Source organism: Phodopus roborovskii, unplaced genomic scaffold, assembly GCF_943737965.1.
Source record: "Phodopus roborovskii unplaced genomic scaffold, PHOROB, whole genome shotgun sequence".
NCBI classification, from domain to species: domain Eukaryota; kingdom Metazoa; phylum Chordata; class Mammalia; order Rodentia; family Cricetidae; genus Phodopus; species Phodopus roborovskii.
This window is the reverse complement of record NW_026125052.1, coordinates 20,649,311-20,674,297: the sequence shown is the minus strand read 5'-3', so window position 1 is coordinate 20,674,297 and position 24,987 is coordinate 20,649,311. Positions and strand designations below refer to the sequence as shown.

Sequence of the window (24,987 nt, the reverse complement as noted above, 5' to 3'; positions counted from 1 at the left end):
CCAAGATTAGTTAAATTCCAAGTTTTCACCCTGTATCTTGGTGTACCCAGTAATTCATACTTTGATGTTTCATAGATAAACTTAATGTGAGTAAATAAAAATTATTAAATTTTATACTCAATCACAAAACATTCCCCATGTCAACAAATTGATGTTGTCACTGACCCTGACACCAATCACGTGGAGGCACCTGTGATCTTTGCTCATGTACTCACCCAAACCCCAGGAATCATGTTTCCTTGCTCATGTTCACATTTAGTCTTTTTGCATCTTACTATGTCGCTTGGCAGGCCTTGCACTCGTGATTCTCTTGCCTCAGCTTTCAAAATCAATGGTGTGAGCCAGCACCCCTGGCTGATCAACTGTCTTTGATTCTCCTTCACAATATTTTCTAAATCTGGCTGTCTCACATGGTTTCTGCTAAAGTGCTAGTTTAAGACACCATCAACTTTCACCTGTATTTCTGCTTAAAGTCTCCATCCTCTATAATACTTAACTTTTGTTTGTGTTCCTTACTAAAAAAAGTGTTATAAAAGCAGAGAAATTGTTTTATTCATTACCAAATCTTCACTCATTAGGACAGTGTAGGACACACTCTAAATATCCAAGAAATGTCTATGGAAGCAATGAAAAAAAATCACACGTGATTTTATGAAGAAAATAATTTTTAGAAATTTTTCATTGAAGCTAGGCGGTAGTGGTGCATGCCTTTAATCCCAGCACTAAGGGAGCAGAGGCAGGCTGATCTCTGTGAGTTCGAGACTAGCCTCATCTACAAGAGTTAGGTCCAGGGCAGGCTCCAAAACTACACAGGGAAACCCTGCCTCAAAAAACAAATCAGAACAAGACAAAATCCTCATTGAAGAGAGTACAGTATCTTGGCAGTTCCTGCAGGCTTCATCTGTGAAGACACTGTCTACGCTTTGGCACAGTTGAAAAATTAAGGTTTCTCTGCTCTTTCTATCCAGACATTTAAAACTGCTTCTTTGATTATATATGACAACAGGACAATATTGCTTATGTGTAAGTATCAAGAATAGAGACCATAGCTGGATGTGGTGGCACATATCTGTAATTCCGGTACTTGGGAGGTTGAGGCAGGAGGATCATGAGTTTGAGGGCAGCCTGAGTGAACACAGTGAAAGGTTATCAAAACAAGCAACAAACAAAAAACCAAAGCCAAACACAACACTGTGTTCTTGGAGACCTCTCCTATTTATATTTTAATAACCAAGCTATTATCCAGTAATTAGGTTGTATATGACTTTAGCTGAAAAGATTATTGAGTTGATCTCGACTCTGTAACTCAAATGATCTGCAGAATAGTAGTAATCACCTGTAAGGTGACAGGATTAGAGATACTGTTTCTGGTCAAGAGGGTAGTAAATTCAATTTGCCAATATGCAGAAATAATAGTAAAGGCTGGAAGAAGGAAAAAGGAGGAGACTACTGTGATCCTTCTGTGTATAAGTGGGCTGTATCAAAATAGTGGGATGAGTATATACCCTATGAGATTTCTTTTTCTTTCCTTTTTTTTTTTTTTCAGGAACTTTACGAAATCTTAATAGTTATCATTAAGGAATCCTTTTTCCTTTTTTCTTTTTTTAAAGACAAGAACCACTTTCTGGGTCTGGAGAGATGTCTTAGCAGTTAAGAGTACTAACTGCACTCTCAGAGGATGTGGGTTCAATTCCCAGCACCCACATGGCAACTAACAACTGCCTGTAACGCCAAGATCTAACACGCTCGTGTAGACATACATGAAGCAAAACAGCAATGCATAAAATATAAAATAAAAATAAATAAATCATTAAAAAAGAAATACTATTCCAAACCACATATGAACACAAAAGAATGGGAGCTACAAACTCTACAACTCTACTCCTTAGCCCAATTATTTTTACAGGCTCAATTCCATATTTAAGCTGTTAGTAATGAGTAGGGGAGATAATTTAAAGAAAACAAAACCTTATCTCTTCGTTGTGATAAATTTAAGCTAAAGACCCAATATTCACAAGAGGAAGGCATATGCAGAAAAAAATTTTACATTCATACTTTTTAAAAAATGAACCCAAGTAGAAGTGAGGGAAGAAACAGAAAGTCCGCCCCTACTGGAGACTTAACTAGAGTCTGCATTACAGTAAATGAGTAACAGTGTGAAATGGAATTCAAAGAGCAAGGCATTTTTCCTTTGTACTACTACATCAGGACAGACTTTCTTCTCATGCTATTTTTTTCCTCCCTTAAGACTGATCTTGAAATTCATGACCCTCTTCCTTCTGCTTTCCCAGTGTTTAGATCACATACCCAGCCATGTAATGCTATTTTGAGGAACATTTACGAAGCCTTAACCAGAGAAATGAGAATAGGAACTTGAGAATCACATATAGAGATTTTTGTTTGTTTTTTTTCTAGATAATGTCTCTTAGGTTTAAGAAGAGCCAAGAGAACTAGGAGGAACTGGACCTGTTCAGTTTAAGCTTCAGAAGCAAACAAACACATACCTGTAAACTGGTCCTAACTGTTACAATTAGTTTGAGCCAAGAAGGAAAATTTCCAATCATTTTACTCAGAAATGACACAATTGTATCCCCATAATCCGGTTTGTGAAATTCTGCTTCATTTAATCCATCAATTAAAATGATGAAGTCTTCATCTGGGATTTTTCTCTCTGAGATAGAAAGAAACAAATTAATTTATAATTGCCAAGTGGAAAGGTAAGTTCTCATTGTGTCTCTGATCATGTATCAGTCTGAAAAAAAAAATATGTTAGAAAAGGCCTCTTATGAGGCCTTGGATGCTCAGGGTGCATAACTTAAAAGACATGCAATCACTCATTTGGTGAATTAACTTTGTTGTTCACAAGGTCACTCATATATGAACACATGCTTTTTATGTTTTGTGTTGTTTTTTTGAGACAGGGTTTTTCTGTGTAGCTTTGGCTATCTTGGAACTCACTCTGTAGACCAGGGTGGCCTCAAACTCACAGAGATCCATCTGCCTCTGCCTCCCGAGTGCTGGGATTAAAGGTTTGCACCACCACCACTAGGTTTATGAACATATATATTATAGTTGCACAAATACAGTATTTTCATTGTGAGAATCTTATAGTTGGAGTTATGAGGTCTTGCATATGGAAATCCATTGTTTTCTCACACATATAAAAGTTAAATAGACTGTGGTTGTTTCTAGTTTAAAGATAATAACATCAATTATTCTTTTGTGAATTCCTTAAAGATTGAAGTGGTATATAGAACTATATGTGAATGTGTTCTGGAAAGAGAGGATGGAAGAATGGATAATGTATCCATATAGAAAAGCATTTAAAAAAATTCCAAATACTTAAGTGTAAAATAAATATCAAGAATTTGTAGCATATTTTCAAATTCTACAGTGTGATATGGACTAACATCTCTCTTTTTTTTTTTTTTTTCTTTTTTTTTGGGGGCTTCTCAGAGACAGGGTTTCTTTGTGTAGCTTTGCAGACTATGGTGGCCTCGAACTCACAGATATCCACCTGCCTCTGCCTCCCGAGTGCTGGGATTAGAGGCATGTGCCACCACTGCTCAGCTTGGATTAACATTTTTAAAAGTTAAATTTGTGATGTACATGGAGTCAATTTTCTCCTTCTATCATGTGGGTCCTCAAAGACTGAACTCAGGTTAGGAGGCTTGGAGGCAAGTGCTTTTGCCTACTGAGGAGCCATCTCATTGGCTCTGAATAATTTAACACATGAAAAACAATTATCTGCTAATAAAATTAAATTTCATTTGCATAAATTTCCAGTAGTGTACATTATATATTACATGAGTAAAACGTTAGTATTTCTCTTTTCTAAAGTGGGACTAACACAGGCTGGCTACATAGTTTGACAGTCATTTGCCTACCATACAGAAGGTACTGGATTTGGTCTCTAGCACTTTGAAATAGGAAACACTTCTCCTTTAATCAGGATTATGATATTTTAAATCCCTGTGAGATTTGATTGCTTGAGATTTTCCTCTTCTTCTTGGAAAGTTACTTGAGAGTTACCTAGGGATGTGGGTTTATGAGATGTCAACAAGTAAATTTAAGTCATCATCATAGTTCTTTTGTTTTTTTTTTAGAATTTAAAACAAAAAATACAAAGAACTTCCTAATGTTATGAACAATGTAAAACAATGAAAGATATTGCCAAATAATTTCTTTTCTTTTGTCTAATGATGTCTGCCAGCTATACCCTTAAGAAAGCCTAATGATCTTCAGACTGTTTTTAAATGCAACCACCCTTATAAGAATGTTTCTTTACATTCATTTTCAAGCTTTTACAGAATGCAAAAAGAATTTTAAAAATTAAAATTAAAAAGTGGAGACAAACAAAAATTGCTATTTCCTATTTTGCCACGTATGAACATTTAAAATGCACCTACTATTTATCTTTTGGTCATGAGTATTCCTTTTAAAGGCTGAGCCATGTCTCCAGCCTGCAACTACTACTTATTATCAGAGCTATTTCATAGAAAATATTTTAATTAAAAATAAAGATATCAACTTTTAGATACTTTAAAAATCCTTATCTATTCCCACTCAAATTCTAAATAGTCTCATTTTCTTATTTTGTCACAGACTAATTAAGGCACACACCTTTAATCCCAGCACTCAGGGGGCCGAACTGTGAGTTCAAGGCCCGCCTGGTCTACAGAACTATTTCCATGACAGCAAGACTACATACACAAAGAAATCCTGTCTTGAAAAACAAAACATAACACAACAAAATTCATGTTAAATTTTAAGATCCCCCTACCCTCACACACTGAGACAGGGTTTCTCTGTAGCTTTGGAGCCTGTCCTGGAACCCTCAAACTCTCAGAAATCTGCCCATCTTTGCCTCTTGAGTTCTGGGATTACAGGTGTGTGCCACTATTGTCTGGTAAATTTTAAAGTTTTTACATGTATATAATTGTATTGAGTAGCACAACTGAGATACCTAATCATTATTTTTCTGTTTGGCTTCCAGTGCTGACATAAACTCTACTTTCAGTGGAGGGAGGCTGGGAAGGTGGCTTAGTGGATGAAGGAACCTGCTTCCACATCTGATGACCTGAGTTTGATCCTGGGACCCACATAGTGGGACGACATAACTGATTCCCACAAACTGTCCTCTGATCACCATGTCACGGTGTGACGTGAGTACACTCACACAAGATAAATAAAATTAATAGAAAAGAGTATAGAGAAGGGTAAGAGATGGCTCAGTGGTAAGAGTACTTGCTTTGCAACAGAGCTGTAATCCCAAGCACAGTTACAAGAAGTTGGGTACAGCTGGCTGCGCATGCGTGTAACCTCAGAGTTGGTGTGATGGAGACAGGAAGACTCAATGGCCAGTCAGTGAGAGACCCTGTGTTAAGACAACTATGGAGAAGAGCTACAGAGGGAGAGGCCCACTGCTGTCTTCTGTACATGTGGATATGTACATTCATGTGCAGGTATTATATATGCACCCCCCCCACACCAAAAATAAATATGAAAATGTGTATCGGAGAGAGGTTCAGAAAGGCATGTGCTGGCTTAAGGAGAGACTATACTTAGGCTTTAGTGGATACCAGTGCTGTGGAGGAAAAGGGAGGAAAGGCATGAACTCAAGAGGGAGACAGGGCCTATCAACTTCATTTTCATTAAAAACAAAACAGAACAAAACAAAAAACACTAGTTTTTATATACAATTTATGTACCACAAAATGTCCACATGCCTTTTTCAGGACCTTTCAAAGTGAACAGTTAAGTGATTTCTAGTGTAAATACTGAGGTATGAAACCACAGGATGCTTTATTTGCAAAAATGTGGCAATAAATGTACTACAGATATTTTCTAATGATACAAGTTTCTGTACTATTATAAGGTTTCTAAGCATGGAAACCCCATAACAGTGAGTAGGAGCTACGACTTTACTGATTTATTCTAATTCCACGGAAAGGATTAGAAGTTTTACTACTTTTATTATAAGAAAACTGAAATCATTTGGAAATCAAAGGAAGGAGGAAGTTTGTTTTTACAGGAACTTGTTTTGAAATAGGGTCTTATTGCCTAGTTTGGTCCTGACTTCCAAACTCAAACAGTCCACCTACCCCAGCCTCTTCCAAGTGTTGGGACTACACATGTGTACCATCACATTCCACCCAAGCAAAGTCTTTTGTAAACTACATTCTTTAGGCATCAGCTATGAAACATTTAGTTTTGGCAATGTAATAAACACAATCATTTCTATATCATGGTCCAAGTGACTCGGGATCCTTAGGACTTTATCTATACCTTTGTGGAGATTCTCCAGGGGCTCTAGGACTCCCCTCCTGAAGGAGGCCATGGGGTCTTGAACACAGGACCGGAGGCTGAGCATGCTTTGCAAGTGAGGCTCCCGTAGAAGCTGTTCCCGGTAAGCTGTCAGCTGAGGTGAGCGGCACAGCAAGGCAGCAACATTGTGGACAAATTCTGGTACCAGGCAGGTGTAGGCATTATCTGCTTGGCAATAGTGATAGGCAACCACCTAAAAAAGATGCGATTGCAAACAGGTTTATCAGCAACTATGGCTACCATAGACTACTCCACCTAACACTATCTTCGGTTTCACCATTTCCTCAATTTTTTCAAATAAAAATAAAAGCTGATAACTCATTGTATAATTTATGCAAAGTCAAAATTTATATAGAATATTTCCATTGTATATACTTATCACAACCTAAAATGAACATTTATAAATAAAATAGGATATTTCTTCTGGATTATAAGAAACAGGAAGTAAGACTGAGAATGAAGATGCACATTAATATTGCTAGCATTTATTCAAAACAATAGTATGGAAAAGTCTACTCTGTAACAAAGCATTAGGAACAAAACATTAAAATAAAACCATGTTACTCTCAACAGATATACATGCTAACATCACTTTTTTGTTACAGTTGTGTTTTAAAATAAACTTATAAAATAACTTAGAGTTAAAAGTTATCAGTAAGTATTTTCTGAAAATTCAGGCAGAGGAAAAGCATCAAAATTAGATAAAAGGGAAGGAAAGAGGTGAGATTTTTGCTAAATACATATTTTAAATTCTAAGAGTTCATGAGTCATAATAGTATTTAGGTTCTGGGTGTTCAGCTGTTTTAAGCTGTTTGTTAGAAATGTACAGAATTTACTCTTTTTGCTGCTCTTTTTGCCTCAAGAGAAAGCGTAAAAAAAAGGTTCTTTTTCTTTTTGAGAGTTGCACTATGTAGCCAAGGTTGGCCCAGAACTCCTGATCCTCCTGCCTCTATCTCCAGAATATGCCATTATGCTTAGCACAGAGGGTGGCTTTAATACAGATCACTCTTCTGGTTCTTACTGCTCAGTAGTAAGTATCTTACTACTGGGATACTGTAGGAAACATGGCATCAGTAGGAGAGATTCAGCTTGATATATGCAAAGACTCTGATATGGTGCTCAGAGCACAGTCAGAGGGCAACAACAGTGACTTCACCATCATCACTTCCACACTCCTCTTAAATCATCGCCGTTCTCAACATTCTGCATGTTCATTTTTAGATAATAGCTTTATGCCTATAGTTAACTCTGACATCCTACTAGCACTCAGGGGTGCTTTCTTCAGTTACTTCTCATAAAGAAGTTCTAATCTGAAAAAATTTCTAATCTGTAAGTGTGGTCATCTCTGTAACACACTCTTGAAATGCTAACTCTTTTAAACAGTCAAAAAGCCCTTCTCATTAAACAAAGGAAAACAAACAACACAGGAGACATTATTACATATTTACAGCTAACAACAGGAACTGCCTGTGAGTGAAACAACGAAGTCTGAACTCAGTAAGGGGACCAGAGATCAGAGGTTGTATTTAACAAAGCTCCACTCTTTAGGTACATTAGTCTCTATTTTATTATCTGTCTTAAAGACGGTGTAAGAAGTCCAAAGAGAAACCTTGTCCTCGAAGTCAATGGTGAAGCCAGTGGTTATTGTCTATAAGGAACACAAACCTCCACATGATTAAAAAGCAAAAGAGCAAACCTTTGAATCAATATGTAATCACACCATATTTTGCTTCAATTGATTCCAGATAGGGAGGTAATGTACAGCTCAGCTAGCCTTGTATACTTTTTTACTTAATGCAATGGGGTATCATTTTATAGATAAAGATTATAAAATTTGTAAGTTTTTTTCTAATTTTGTTAAAAATCATATGTGTACTTGGATAAATGAGGTTTCATTTAGCAAAGGTTGGTTTTAAGGTTGTATTTTCTAAAATTGCTTCTCTTTTTAATTTTAGTATTTGGCATTTAAATATAAAGCCATGATTTCTCTGGAGAATTCAGGTAGAAAATCCACGCAGCAGCTTTATATTTGCAAGGTGTTCAAAATAGGTTACTAACTACACATTTCAAAGTAGCTATGCAGTATGTATGAGTATATAAATTCCATCAGAACTGTCTGATAGGCACTGAGATGTCTCGGTCAGATAAAGTACTAGCACCCACGTAAAAACAGCTGTGTGTCAGTAACATCAGTGCCGGGGAGGCAAAAAAGACAGACCAGTTAGCATAGCTTATCAGTGTGCTACAGTTTCAGTGAGAGACTCTAATTCAAAATAAGATGAAGAGCAACTAAGGAAGATGTGTGTATCTGATGCTTGTGGAGGCCGGAAGAGGGCAGCAGATAACATGGAACTGGAGTTACAGCCAATTGGTACGTGGGTACTGGGAACTGAGCCCAGGTCCTTTGGAAAAACAGCAAGTTCTCTTAAGAACTGAGTCCTTTCTGTACCCTCCCAAATTGCCTTTTGATATTATCTAAAACTTTTCCTAGACTATGCATTTCTTCCCAGTCTCTCATAGCAGTGATCAAAGACACATTGATATGGCACGCTATGGTGCTGAGGAAGTTATTATACTCAATTTAGCTACAGCTCCTTGGAAATGGTTCAGATTCAATCTGCCTTAAGAAATCAACAGGCACAACCTTTTCCCTGGGTAGATTCTTATTTCTGAGCTCTTGGCTGCGCTCCTTGTTCTTTTCTCAAATACTGTCTTAATCTCATTTAAAGCTATGTCTTTCTTACATAATTAATTTTTCCACCCAAGTTTTATAGGTATCTTAACTATCTTTGAATAAACGTGCTCTTCCTTCAAGGGAAGAACAAAAGGGGAGGCTGGTAGCCACATATACTAAAGGATGGAGGTCAATATAGGATTTTGACTGGGGGCTGGTAAAATACTTTAGTGGTAAGGGCGACTACTGCCAAGCCTGAGGACCTGAGTTCAATGCCTGGGACTCACAACTCTCATATATTTTCTTCTAACTTAGACAATTGAGTACCCACATAATAAATAAATGTAACACAGTATTAAAGTATTTTGATTGGGTTAGAAATATAGCTCAGTGGCAGAATGCTTGCTTAGCATGCATGATACCGTTTTTCAGGGAGGGAGACAATTTTTGATTTAACGCTATATCCAGCTAATGATAAAACAGATCATGAATCCTATCAAGGAATTGGGTGGCAGCAAATCTTCCAGGCTTGTGTTAAAAGTCCCAGGCCTTCACATACCATACTTCAAATGAATACCTATGGAGGAATTAAGCTAATCTCATATTAAGGAAGGGCAGTTTTGAATATATGGAACCCATTTAGGCAGAAAAATCTAGTTTACGTTACAAGTGGCATTTGTATCTTTTAAATTCTAGAGTCAGTATCTCTTCCTTTAGCTCAACTCTAACATTTGTAAGTCATCCACTACTCAATACTCCTGATTTATTTATTAGCACTATCCTGCAACTCTTGTTAGTTTAAACAAACAAACAAACCAACCAACCTGAAACTCACTATGGAGATGGGGCTGGCCTTACAATGATCCCCCTTCATCAGGCTCCTAAGAGCTGAGATTAAGGTGTGAGTCACTGGGACTTCCCAGCATGTATGTGGTTACTCACAGCTGTCTGTGATGCCCTCTTCTAGCCCGTTGGGAACAGCACACCATGTGGTACACAGACAAACATGCAGACAAAAGACCTATCACATAAAAATAAAATGTGTGATCTACTACCAGTTACTTTAGTATTTCTAGGGATCTGAAGGCTCACTGTAAATAACAACTTTGAATCTAATCTTCATTTGGGGACTGGAGGCTAAAAATAGTTCCCAGGCTTGGGTTCTGTTTCAGCATTTTCCAGTTTAGAGCCCTATCTTCTCTTCCTCCTCCTCCTCTTTTTTTTTTTTTTTTTTTTAAAGACTTTTACTTTTTAATTTGAACTCATTTTAGAGTTAGTGAAATGTTGCAAAAGAAGTACACAGAGCTTCCATTTATTCCTCAATCAGCCTCCCTTATTAGTATTTTATATAATTATAAAACCCAGCAAATTAACATAATAATTTTACCTAAAAATCTAAACAACACTTAATAATCTTACCTAAAGATGTTACTTATATTTAAGTGTTTCCATTAAGTCTTTTCTTATTTAAGACTCATCAGGGACCCTACAGCATACTTCCCTTTAGTCTCTTTTTGTCTGTAAGAGACTTTAACTCATTTTTCATAACTTTGATGCTTTCAAATATTAACTAGTTATTTTGTTGAATGTCTCTTTGTTTGGGTTTATCTGATGATCTGAGACTTTTTTTTGGGGAAGAACACCATAGAAACAGTGTTGTAGCCCTGATGTCATAGGCCTCAATGTTGGTATGTCTTGCTATTGGTGAGACTGATCTGCTTTGGTTGGTTGAAGTTAAAATTCTATAACTGTAAAGTTGCTATCTTTCTTTTTATGGTTAAAAATAACTAAGAAAAGAGCCTTTTGAAATTATGTAAGTCCCATTTTTCTCTAAATACTCACCCATTACCTTTGCTATCTACCAGTGGATCCCTTCTGCAGCAATGATTACTATGATACTTGATGATTTTCAATTTCCCTTCTTCTATATTTGTTATTTGGAAACCCACTGGAACGAAGAACTGTTCTTTTGAATACAGCATGTTGCAATTAATTATGACTATATAAAATTATATATATATGAATACACACACATATATATCTATATCAATATATATGAATATGAATATACACATCCAAAGTTGGAGAAGATATTTAATAACCTTTAACCTTTTCAGTGCTGGGAACTGAACCCAGGGCTCTGTGCATGAAAGTAAGCACTCTATCATTTACCTACATCTCTAGTTTCATGTGAGTCCTCCTCTCTGTCATGACAAAAGTCTTTCTACAAAGTCCTGACCCGCCTGGAACTCCTGATCCTCCTATCTCAGCATCCTGAGGGACAAGATTATAGAGTGTACCAACACACTTTCAACTCATGTGAAGCTTGGATTTCACTAAAGTGCAACAAATGAAAGGCTATTTGGTTTCAGTATAGGAAAGAGTTTGGAATTTCTTCATTGATTTAACACCAGTTTATATGCTAAACCCTTGTGTTAAGAGGTGGGGATATTGTGGCTAACATCTAAGCACCAACCCATTCTAGTGAAAGAGACAGAGTAAAAACAAACAACAAACACTGAAGTTGACAAATATACAGTAAGTTTGTTTTCTCCATACTTGTATCCAGGATGTACAAGAAATCTGGGTCAGTGTTAATTTGAGAAGACAGATCCCTAGAAACATGAAAACATTATTTATAGGTTACTTCCTGCTTGATTTGGATCTTATTTGTCCAACTTCATGTCATTGCCTTGCATATATCCCCTCCTTCCTCTCACCCTTCCTGTGTGTTGTGTCTAACATGTCCATATTAGGTTCAATATGCTTAATGTTACCAGACAGACAAAATGATGGCTGCTTTTGCTTATAGCTTTAACAGTAACAACACCGTTTCCAAGAACCAAGATCACTTGACATTTTTCTTACATTGTACAGGAATGGCAAGAACAACATTGAGTTCTTTTCTTACATAAAAATTCTTTTTTGGAGAAAAAAAATTCCAGCTTTTGTTTCCTTGTAACACATCTTAAAAGTATTTTGTTTCTCTAATTAGCTGATTTCCTATGCATTATCTTTTTAAAGATTAAACATTGACATAATAAGAGCTGCTAGCCATATAGAAACGTCTTTTGAAAATTGTAACTCAGCAAAAATCACTGAAAGGTGAAAATTTATCATCATTTTCTTACTTTGAAGGCACATTCAATGACTGACATATTTTCCAAAGGAATTCTCAGCAAAGATCATTCTTGTCACTAGAAAAGTAGCCGTGGTTAAAGGCACAGGTTCATGACTACCTGTCCCATCTTTTACAGAATGAAGACAATGCTAATATTCTTACAGAGGTACTCAGAGGCTCAGAGTCCTAGCTCTGTTATTTATTAACAGCAAAGCTTTGAAAAAATAATCACTGGAGCTAGTGTTTTCTCATGTATAAAATGGAGATAATAATGATTACCATATAGGGTTAAGATACCATGATGTTAAAAAAAAGCAAACAAAACAAGTCCTAAATAATTTAAAGTCTCCATACTTATTACAATTTCACTAAACAGAAGCCAATATGTTACTGTCCTATTAACCCATCCTATATTAAATTCTACACATATGACTGCATCATAGTAATGAACATAAAAACTGGAAAGCCCACTTTATACACACAAGAAAGAACCCAGATGAATGATCTCAGTACTTCTGCTCTGGCTTTGCTCAGAACATAGTGATGCTTAACTAGAGACACAACTGACAGGTGCTGATCTAGCAAAAGTGGTTACAATCCATGTGGAAAGTGTTTCTTCAGGGTACAAGACCATTTTAAGTTCTGACCAACTCTTTAGTGCCTTCCACTAATTAGCATAAGTAGCAAAAAGAACACTACAAACTACCAGTGATAATTACTGATAAAGAGGAATTGACATCAAGGACTCACAAATCAAGAGGCTCTTGATTTTTTATTTTTTTAAATACTGACTTGAGAATCTCTTTTAAAAGTCAGATGTCCACTTACTGGTTTGCTATGGTGAGAAGCAAGGCTGCTGGCTCCTGCTCTGTGCTCCCACAGCACAAGCTTCTATAGCTGGGCTGTAATGTGGCACAATTACTAGGATAATGTCCAATTTTCAACTAGGAGCAATCTCTTATACAATATTTAGATAAACTTAAACTGCAAAATGTATTTGTACATTGCTTTTAGAATTCTAAAATTTATTTTTTGAACTAAATGTAAATAGTCACTGATTTCCAACTTAACATTTTTTTGAATAGTAAACATAAACATCAAGTCTAAAGGGAAACTTACTGTACAATGATTAATAAAAAATTAAAAACATCCCATCTCAAGGTATAACAGACTAATTTACTTCTTGTTTAAAGGTGACAGACACAACATGCAATTTAGATTGTGATCACTCCTTCGGAAATGATAAAGTCACCAGCACCATATTTATTATACTTAAAACTTTTCAAATATGGAAAATAAATATCTTGGGATTTCTTTCCTTTGTGAAATAGGGAGTAAGCTGTAACAAAACAGAAGGATAGAGTGTCTTTTATTTTCTTAGCACCTGCCACCATCTAGATGTATTATGTATTTACTTGAGTCTTGTCTTTCTCCCTCCATGAGAATGCAGACTCAGTTCTGGATTCCTGAACATGGGTTCCAAGCACACATTTGAAGTGATAACTGGATATAATGCTGGGATCTCTTCAACATTTATCTATTTCTGTATTTATTTAAATTACTCTAAAGAATGGCTGGACTCCATACGTATCAGGAAGCAGAGATGCCTCCTACAGTCACCAGGAGTGCTGAGATTAAGAGCTACCATGCTCGCATAGAATGGATTTCTATTAGGAAATATGAAACTGGTAATATTACAGACCATCTGTAAAACTTCAGAAGAACACAAGAATTAAAAGTACCAGCTACTCTGGAGGATGAAGGTGAGGAAGGAATCCCAGAGCAGGATTTCCTACTTAGGTGACCACCTCCCCAGCATCTAGAGAAGATATGTTTATTGATTAGTGACACCGGGACACTAAACTTAGGGATGCCGAAACGGCAAAGTAGGAGCTGGGTGCAGAACTGAAAACAAGGGCTTTCAGGAAAATTCAGACTACTGAAACCACAGCCATATTCTGGCCAGTTCTGGAATGTTGGCATTCAGTATATATATTCTCCAGGTAAATGGCTGGAGAATTCTTTGTGAAAGATTGTGAACAATTTAAGAAAGAAATCCCTAAAATGTATGGACACCAGTTTCTGGGTATTTCCAATAAAGAATAGATAATCTAAATGCCCTTTGTATACTTAAGCAAACTTTTCCACATGAGATCTCTCTCTCTCTCTCTCTCTCTCTCTCTCTCTCTCTCCCTCCCCAACACAATCTCTCTATCCCAAGAAGGAAGGAGTGAGACAGACAGAGAGAGAGAGAGAGAGAGAGAGAGAGAGAAAACCAGATGAATTTAAAAATGGTTTCTAAACTAGGAGACAACTGCAGAAAAAGAAGGCTATTTGATACTAAAACTATGATAGCCGAGCCAGGCGTTGGTGGCACACACCTTTAATCCTAGCACTCATGAGGCAGAGGCAGGCCGGATCTCTGTGAGTTCGAGGTCAGCCTGGTCTACAGCGCTAGTTCCAGGACAGACTCCAAAGCTATAGAGAAACCCTGTCTTGAAAAACCAAAAAATAAAACTATGAGAGCCAAAAAGTTTTGTTTTTTGTTTTTTGTTTTTTTAAATGAAAGAGTTGAAAGATAATATTGAAGAACTCCATCAAAAGAGATTGGGGATGTACAGTTTCTGGGGACTGAGGTTGATGGCCTGGGGAAAGAAGTCAACTGATAGCTTTGAACATTATTTGCTTTTCTATGTGCATGTGTTATTTTGAGAAAGATAGGAAGTTTAAATTACAAAATATTATGGACTCTATGGTAGAGTAGCTGAAATAGTAATAAAAAAACATTGCTTATTTTATGGTGACTTTGGCTAACCCTTTAAGTCATTAGAAGACTTTGCTTCTAAATCCTGAAGGTTCTCATCCCACCAGAGTATTTCTTTTTTTTTTTTTTTTTTTTTTTAATAGGAACAGAAAAACGAACAAGAGTAAAAAGAGAAACTTCTCTTCATGTCTTTATGGATACCTTTACATATTTGTTTATTTTTGCCAAGAGTCTCCCTATCTTTGCTTTAGTGCTAAAGTGGAACTAACAAGTCACCAGCTTGGGAACCCTCCTGTACCTGGGAGGCAAGCCTCCTCATCGCCTCCTCTTGCCGTCTGCGCATTTCCGGAGTCCCTGGGCAGCTCCCACTGGTTATAGATGAATGGGCTGAAGGTGGCTGGGTGAGTGGTAGCTCTCTATTGGCGTCAACATCTGAATTAAAAAGATGAGATGTTTTATCAGAGATTCATAAAACTCTAGACTGGTGGTTCTCAACCTATCTAATGCTATGACTCTTTAATACAGTTCCTCATATTGTGGTGACCCCCAACCATAAAATTATTTTGTTACTACTTCATAATTGTAATTTTATTACTGTTATGAAACAACATAAATATCTGATTTGCAGGTTATCTGGTCATTACCCATAGGTGAGAATCACTGCTCTAGACTAAAATCATAATAAATTCAATTTTGTTCTATGACACAGCAATTCCATTTCTAACTATATATGTAAGTGAAGTAAAAACACATGTCGAAATAGAAAATTGCATATCAATGTCCAGAGAAGCACTTCTATAATAGAAAGCAAACAAGTCAGATTTCTATCAATTAATGCATGGTTAAATGTGGTATTTGCACACAGGGACTACTGCTTGATGATGAAAGGAAATGGGTTATACACACATGCTACCACACAGATGATAGGACGTCAGCCCCCAAATATCAAGTGTGTGCTTTCATTTATATAAAATATCCATTCAGATGGGGAAATCCATACCAACAGCTACAATAGGGGCTTTCTGAGGTAGGAGATAGGGAGTCTGAAGGAAAGTACAGCTTCACTGTTGAGATACAAGTTTCTTTTAGTGGGGTCAAATGTTCTAAAATTAAGCTGTAGTGACTGTGACACAACCTTTGGGTATATTAAAAACACAGAACTAAGCCTTTCATTTTATTTTGAGATAGAGTATTACTATGTAGGCAGATTTCATTATGTATACAGTATAGGCTCACACAGAACAGCAATCGTTCTGTTTCCTGAGTGCTGGGATTACAGGTGTATACCACAGCCATCTAGCAACTGAGGATGCTCAGTTGGCAAAATAAGATTTAAAAGAGAAGAAACTCTAAAATGTTTCGCTGGTTCTTGCTAGTGATAAGACTTATCTTTGGATTAGACAAAGAAACTAGACTTCTAAATCGCAGAACTGGAATATAACATATAAGGGCTGTTAAAAAAATGATGTGTTATGCTGCCATCAAAAACTACATGGGGACTAAGCTTCAAGTGGTGTAAGCAATAAATATTAGAAAATAAAAAAAGGAAAATGCATTTTCTATTAGAAATGACAGAACCAAAGAGATAAAGAATATTTACTATCTGAAGTAATTGGGTGGCCAACAGCTACACAGAGAAATAGAAGAAAGTAGTATCATTTAACTTTGCACCAGTAAAAGTGAATTTAGATTTCTCTCACTCTATGTGATGGAATAGATCTTTTGGTCACCCCTGCAGTCATTGCAGAGGTGAGGGTACAAGAGACGGCAGTGAGGCAGGTCTGAAGAAATGTGTGACACTTTGTTTAGTGACTGTATTATATTTGCTGGTTTATTGTAGTTCATGGCTCTATGCCCCCTTGTTTGGAATTTGATTTTAGAGTAATTACTGTCTAAATACGCTGTCCTCTGGCCAGTCTCCCTTTTGTCCAAGTCACTTACTTTTTGTTTGGCATGCAGAGAACAGTAGAAAAAGAAGTTAACAGATACGCACAAGTCAGTGCACTTAGCAAACAGGCAAAATAGATTTCTGAAATGAGCAGAGTAGGGATTACTTAACTGAGCAGCTGTTTGGAGGTTTGGCAGCTGCTGACAAATGTCAAATCCAGGTAAGTACATTGGGACCTCCAGTGATAGGAATACAGTCATGCATCAGGCAGGCCTTCCCTACCTTCCATACCAAGTAAGCCTGCAGTGGATGCAATGATGCCTGAATTACACAATAGTCTATTTTCACAAAAATGATTTTGTTCTTTGTGTGTGTTGGGGTGATGAAGGCAGAGAATGATGGGGGAGTCGTATCTGCGAAAGTAGGCGGAAAGCAGGATGACAGGCTAGTGTCTGCCTTGACAGTTATTCTGTACCTTCTAAGGGAAATGACAAGGAGGGGGCAGGCTGTGGAGCTGAGTGTGGGGGAAGGAGAGCTATGCAGTGAAGTACTGAAGGCTAAACTGCTCACATCTTGTGCAGCAGTACGGCTCAGTGTGGAGGAGGCAGAAGAACAACCGATGATACACAGAGATAAGTCAAAAGCTCCGTAACTTTCCAGTTCCTCATTATCACTACAACTGTGTCACAGCATCACTGCCCGAGGGTTCAGGAAGCCAGTGGGGTTCCAAAAAGCCTACACAAGTTTGATGTATGTTAAACTGTAGAAAATTAGGCCAAACTTCTGACATTATTCTTATTCCAAAGAACTTCTGCTGCTTCGGGTAATATCTTTACATTGTCAGCTCATATAGTAGCAGATGTATGCCTAAGAATAGCCTACAGGCTGGAGGGATGGGTAGGTGGTTAAGGGCACTTGTTGCTCTTGCAAAGGACTCAGGACCCAGGACCAATTTCTAGTACCCACATGACAATTCACAACCATCTGTAACTCCAGTTACAGAGTATGTGATCTCCTTCTCTGACATTTGTAGGTATGAAGAACACAGGTGGTAAACATACATACATGTAGGCAAAACATATATAAAATGTATAAATCTTATTTTCTTAAACTTACAAAGTAAAATAATATAAAAATAAAAATAGTTTGCATCCTATCAGTCTAGTATCCTTGACTTGTCTTTAAGAAACAAAGGGTGAGGATGGTAGAGGTAGAAGGTAGTCTAATCACTGACAGATTACAATAACGAATATTTTTCATAAAGCAATGTTGGTTCTGTGTAGCTCAGAGAGAGTGACATCTACTCTTTACTATTATAGTCCTTTTTCATTTTTTTAAAAAAATATTTAGTTATTTAATTTCATTTTATATTCCATCCAAAGTTCTTCCTCCTATCCCTTTCCCCCACCTCCCCTTTCCTGCTCCCTTTTCAAGTTTTGAAAGTGAACTAATGGAATAATCTACAGTACCAACAGTGGAGATGGTCTTCTAAATGCGGAGTGTTTCACTGTCTTTGGAGATTCCCAAGAGATAAAGGCAACAGTTATCAGAGAATAACAATTACTACCTTTGAAAATATGCTTTGAAGAACACACAGACTGTTTTCTATTCACTCTTGTTCTCTCAGCCTTATGTGTGAACCCCAGATGCTCTGCTTTTAGACAATACAGCTACCGTTGGCTTTGGGATTTATCTTCTATTAGGCATGACCCTGCCACTGCTATCTGCCACACTGATGTACTGAGGAGTCAAAGGAACTGTGAGCCATCCAGTTTTCTTTCTGGCACACTCAAATGGCCTAACTCCTGGACTACTCAGATAGGCAGTAGTATGGTTGTGGTAGACATTTAAGCACTTAAAGGAAACAGTGCAGTAAGTGTGGAAATTCACTTCCAATCATGAAGACCTGTTCTTTGACTCAACATTTCAGCATAGAAGCTATTAAATCTCCTCTTCCTCTTCATTACCACAGTTATGTGCTGTATTAAGGACTGAACTCCATTTTAGGCATGCTGGGCAAGTGCTCTGTCACTGAGCTGCAGCCTTATCCCTTAAAGAAGTTCTCAACAATCAGCTAGTCATATTTCTTCAGGTGTATATGACAAATTGAAATCCAAATGATTAATGCAAATTTAAGGTCACAAAGTGCCATATAGTCAATTTGAATGCTTTGGCACAATCCCAAGTTCTTGACTCTCACAATATGATGTCAATCTACCTTAGAAACAATTCATTTAGGAACATGAGCAAGGTTTTCCTCTTAAGATAAGAGTTCACCATATAATCTTAGGAAGTTTTCTGTTTAGACAGCAGGTCCTTTTACATGTTAGGTGTTCTTAGGTGTACCAGAGACAATTATATCTTTGATATAGGGCCTGCTATAAGCAATTTCAAAAGTTAAAATGTTTGGACGGTATTCAGTGAGTTCCTGTTGTGTTTCTAGACCCTGTGACTACTACAGTTTCACACAAACCATTTCCAGTGTTTGTTATATAAAGTGTGTGGTGAGCTGTATTATTCATTTGGATCAGTAGAGCAAACCCCTCCTTTTCTGTTTTAAAACAATCAAGGAGAGGCATGTTGGTTTATATCCATTTACTTTCTTTCCCCAAATGAGTTGTACCACAAGAAAAGAAAGGAAGAAGAGCATGGCTTCTGAAAACAGGCTGCTTTGCCAACATCCCTATGTATTGGCTGCAAAAACCCGGAGCCTCAGATCACTTAGCTGTGAAATGAAGACAATAGGAACTATCTCACTGAGTTGATAAATAATGGAATGAATTAATATTTGTAAATACTTGAAGACAATGTGGTACTATGTACGTACTATATGAGTGTTTTACAAATAAGTAATCAAGATCCCAGTGGTGGCTGTTAAGCTTGTGATGAAGGGAGCATGGCTACCCGTGAGAACTGTGCAACCTTCCACAAGGAAGCAGGAAAAACCTGTCAAGGACACAGCGGAGCTCAAGTTCAAGCACTGTGGCATCAATATCAGCTACAAAGAAATGAAGGCCATAAACAGATTGTGCTGTCACTTAACAAGATGTAGGTACAGGTTGAGCAACCTCTCACAGTGCGAGAGACAAATGACTCTACAGGAAATTTGCTGGAGTCATTATCCAAAAGACAGACCAAAAAGTAAGCATCACACATTTATTCCACAAAAAGGTTCTTCCTGTTACACTTTGGTGACTGAAGGATGGGTGGGCTATATATACACAGAGTATGATGATCTTCCTCTGAACTTTGTGTTAATGGTCTTCACATGGTTCAGGTTTCACAAATTAGCAATAAAAGGATACATGGTCTAATATAAAAATGTCAGAAAATATTTTAGGAACACAAAGCAGGGAGGTTTTTTCTTTTTCTTTTTAAGGAAGGAATACGTACGTTTCGGGGAGGCATGTGGACTATCAGAGGCGATCTGTCTCATCCGTGTACCATGGCAGCTGAGGGCCACCAGTCTGGAGATGATGGCAGTTTTGCCGAACCCAATGTTCCCTACAATCACTACTCCTTGGTTCACATTGGCATTTGAACTCTGAAGCTGAACGTCGATCTCATGGAATACCCAATCTCGGCCAACGAAGACTGACTCTGTAGTGATGCTGGGTACTTCAAAGAGTAGGGGCTTCAGGGAGATATCTGGAGGTCTGTAAGGTGCAAAGCGAACTGGAAGGAACAACAGGAGACAATAGAACTTAGTTTAAACTTTCATCATTGAGAGAAGGGGGTGCAGTTGAAGACTATTAGAGCTACAGTATTTGATAGTATTAGAGCTTTTCAGGAAATGACAAGACTCTGAAAGTTGGTTCAACAAATAAACAATGCGGGTAATCTAGAGCTATTAGACACTCCAGAGGGCAGAAAGACACACACACACACACACACACACACACACACGCACGCACGCACGCACGCACGCACGCACGCACGCACGCGCGCGCGCGCACACGCACAGAGGTAAAACACAAATGATTCATTCACAACATTAAGAAAATCAGGGCAGCTTAAAATTTTTTTAAACACTAGTAAGGTCCCTGACACCAGCAATCAGCAGGAATGCAAGAGCAGCAAAAGGGTCCCAAAGAGTGCTTCTGGACCTGGGGAGATAACCTTTTAGTGCTGGATGTGGGGAAAGGCACAGGTGGAGCTCCTCAGGAGAGACCTGGGCAACCCGACAGCTCTTTACTAACCACTAAGTATGTAATTTGAAAATCAGTTCTGTAGAAAAGCAATTCAAATAGGCTTGCTTAGCTTTTTTTTTTTTTTTTTTTTTTTTAAAGATTTATTTATTTACTATGTGTACAGTGTTCTGCCTGCATGTATCCCTGCAGGCCAGAAGAGGTCATCAGATCTCATTACAGATGGTTGTGAGCCACCTTGTGGTTGCTGGGACCTCTGGAAGAGCAGCCAGTGCTCTTAACCGCAAAGCCATCTCTCCAGCCTGGTTTGCTCAGAAAATGAAGAAAAATAAAAAAATGAAAAGACAGTGAGAACAGTAAGCTCCTCAGTTCATGACATTTTGTTTGTAATTTAACATTTACCATATTAACTCTGTTATGCCTGTCACATATACTTATTACAGATGATATATTCAGGTTTTTGTCTTTGAAAAGGCTTATGCAACGTTTTTAATTGTGTTATTTTGAAATATGATATACAGACAACTATTTCTCTCTCTAAATTTAATAACTTATTTTTCTGACAGGTTAAACTGTCACTAATCTGATTTATTTACTTTATGTACTTATATTAGGTCTGTTTCAGAATTACTGTTTGTTCTATGTAAGTCAGGTTTTGTGCTCATGCTACACTCATTTAATTGTTACATTATTATGTAATAATAAAGTCTACCATTATTATATTTTTGCAGATAAAAAGAAAATCCAAAGCTATACAGATAAACCCTGGCTCAAAAAACCAAACCAAACCAAACCAAACCAAACCAAGCATGGCCAGGAGGTGGTGGCCTGTAACCACAGAATTTGGAAGGCAGAGGTAGGTGGATTTCTGAGTTCGAGGTCAGCCTGGTCTACAGAGTGAGGTCCAGGACAACAAGGATGAACCTCTCCAAAAACAAACAAACACAAAACAACAAAACCCCAATCCCCCCCAAATAAAATAAAAACAAAAACCTCTAAAAATAATTCTTTAACTAATTTGAAGTTTACTATAGGTAGTTTTGTTCATTTAATTAATTCAGTTATGACTGCCACCGAGAAAATTTCATTCAAACTTTTCACCAGAACAGATTCCTTTTAAGATTGAAAAAATTGGAGAATGAGGCTACTAAGGTGCCTGCTGCACAAAATGAGGACCTGAGTTTAGATCCCCAGCACCCAAGTAAAAGCTGGGTGCTGTGGCATGCTTCTTATCCCCAGAGCTGGGGAAGGGGAGGCAAGTGAATCCTAAAGCTAATTGGTTAGCAGTTTAGACAAACTGATGAACTCTAGGTTCATTGAGAGACCTTGTCTACAACAGAACAAGTGGAGAGTGCTTACGGAAGATGTGTGACAGACATCTGACCTCCACATGTGAGTGCACACATCTACCCCCAAACATAACACTTTAAAAGGACTAACACTGAACTGCCATTTTCCACATATAATAGAGGAAGGAAGTATTTCATCAGAATTACTGATTTCCTTCATATGGAATGATGTAAGTAAATTAAACAATTAGTAAACTGAACAAGCAAGTTTATACTTTTGAGTGTTTTTTTCCAGTAATTAATAAGAAAAGAACATATTTACTTAATGATTTTTATGTCATTTTAGCTATAGATTATGTACCTCTAGTCAAAAATTTGAAATCTGAAATGACCAAAATTTGATCTGGTCCTATGCATTTTGGGTAAGAGATACTCCAGCTGTATTAGACAGGGACTGAAATGTAAAATCAGCTTTCTGCCAGGAGGGTCTGAATGTCAGGAGAGCAGATGATTCACAACTCCCTCATGGGCAATGGCTCACTGCGATGGATCTAACACAAGGGTAGCATCACTGAAGAAAGGCAAAGACATCTTGAAGACTTTTCACTGCAGAAGTCCTGGAAAATGCTAAGAATGGAAGGGATATAATTGTAAAGGGAAAATAAATCTTGAGATTGTTCTAGTTTCAAGTCCAAGGGATTATGGAACTGAAAAGAATCTTCATGCAAGATTTTATAATGGTATAGAAATAGTTTCCTTACTTTAAAGTCCTTTTTCTAAATATGAATTGAAGATAAAGTCTCAACATGTAGGGAGAAAGAATTAAAACTTGAGTTAAACATTGGAGTATGTTCAACTTTAAATTTTACTGAAGTAAACAAAACCATCTATTAAATTAATCTCTATAGAACAACCAACTGTACCCCATTCTGTAGTGATTATGTGGCAGCTTTATCCCTAAGCACTACATGAGTTTGAATTCTACAAAACATCAAAACCTAATAAACCCCACACTTGCTTTTTTAATGTTACAAAGGCCACTGGGAAGAGGCATTTGTGTAGAACTAGGTTTGAATGTCTAAGACAAGTTGTCTTAAAATTACCATCATATTATATGAAGGACAGAGATGCTTATATGAGCTGCCATAGCACTTGCTCACATTGGAGAAGGCAGGAGGTTGGAAAGGAGTTCACATGATTTGCCATGAACAAAGCAGAGGTGGTAAAAGGGCTCACTTGGTATTTGTGGTTCTGACTGAGACTAGAATGACCAGTGCTGGCACTGGATCTGTCTGATGACAAAAAGGACCATGTAGCTCCTTATATAGGAGTTTCCAGTGGCTCTCTCTCTACGCACTTTCATGGTCTGTGCGGCTCTGGGTGATCAGGACCCTTCCTCCTGGTCTTCCAGTGTCCACCTGATGTCCTGACTACATCACAAGTTTCTTCTTTGGCTGTTCACCTGGTAAGCTTTTCATTCTTCAGATTTCACCTTAAAAGTTACTTTGTCACAGAGGGTCATTTTGATAACTTTGTAGAATTTGTTCATCTACTTGCATTATTTTCTTTATGCAAAGGCTTGTTTTCTATCAGAGATAACAGACTCATTTCTATCAGGGAATTATCAAAATACTGTATTTTATTTTTTTTCTCACATTGTAATCTAATGCAACCGTTTTTGTTTGTTTGTTTGTTGTTTCCTTATTTATTCCCATTTTCTTAATTACAGTGTAAGCTCCATGGAGGCACAAGATATCACTATTATCAGCAGCATATACAGATCAGAGGTACACAGTAAAGCATCAAGAAATGCTTTCTGGATGAACACCAAAAAAGACCTACTGCAGGGCATTTTATTAGAAGGATTTCCCAGGGAAGTGTTTTGTTGCTGTACCAGAGCCCACACATGTCTCCAGAATGTAATTAAAATGAAAGCTCCTGCTATTTAAGAATCATACTTGCCCTGGCAATGTCAGCCTGTCTCCTAAGTCTTAAATATTTCTCCTTTGAAAGATGTCTTATCCCAGTCACCTCTGCTGACTTCTAAGAGTTCCCACTTCCCTCCCTCAGGTTTTCCCCGTTAATTCTTCAGTTTAGGACCTGGCTTTCCTAACTTCACTTACTGCCTAAGGCGTCTCATACTGAATATTCTATGAGACCAATTTTTATTACGATATTCTTTCTAAAGTCTCCAATAGCCCTCTTCTGATATAGTAAATCTTAAAATTCTCATCAGATTCTCAGTAATGTAATGTAACTCAACCCCCAACCTTGGCCTTTTTGGAGACAGTCTCTCACTACATAGTCCACAATCCTGCTGCCTCAGTCTCACGACTGGTTTATACAGTGCGGGGGATCACTGGCTTTTATGCATCTAGGCAAACCCTATCAACTGAGCTACATCCCCAGCCCTCTGCTTCCTTTAGCTCATAGTACATGTTTAATTCAGCTGATTTAAAGTCTTTGCCTGGCTAAGTCTAATGTCTCAGATACTTCAGAGTAATTTTTGGCATCTTACTTTTTTTCTGATAAATAGACATATGTAAAGTTTTTCTATGTCTTGTAATTGTTTTTGAGAACTTCATTTTGAATACTATTATGCGGTAACTTAGTAAAGATTTTGAAATCTGTGCAACTAGGAAGATTGAGCCCGGTTAGAAATAGAAGACAGGAGAGAGAGAGAGAGAGAGAGAGAGAGAGAGAGAGAGAGAGAGAGAGAGAGGGGAGAGGGAGAGGGAGAGGGAGAGGGAGAGGGAGAGGGAGAGGGAGAGGGAGA

The 24,987-nt window shown here is 37.5% G+C and overlaps 1 protein-coding gene across 15 annotated transcripts in view; it reads right to left on the bottom strand.

Moving 5' to 3' along the window:
• Tanc2 (tetratricopeptide repeat, ankyrin repeat and coiled-coil containing 2) overlaps positions 1-24,987 on the bottom strand; it is a 289,050-nt gene that overhangs the window by 67,027 nt on the left and 197,036 nt on the right. For all 15 annotated transcript variants that reach the window (XM_051178779.1, XM_051178787.1, XM_051178795.1 and 12 more), the window contains 4 exons: positions 20,168-20,449; positions 15,185-15,318; positions 6,289-6,520; positions 2,505-2,671 (listed from right to left, as the gene is read on the bottom strand). In XM_051178779.1, coding sequence (XP_051034736.1) covers positions 2,505-2,671; positions 6,289-6,520; positions 15,185-15,318; positions 20,168-20,449 — 815 coding nt within the window. The remainder of the gene's footprint in view (positions 1-2,504; positions 2,672-6,288; positions 6,521-15,184; positions 15,319-20,167; positions 20,450-24,987) is intronic.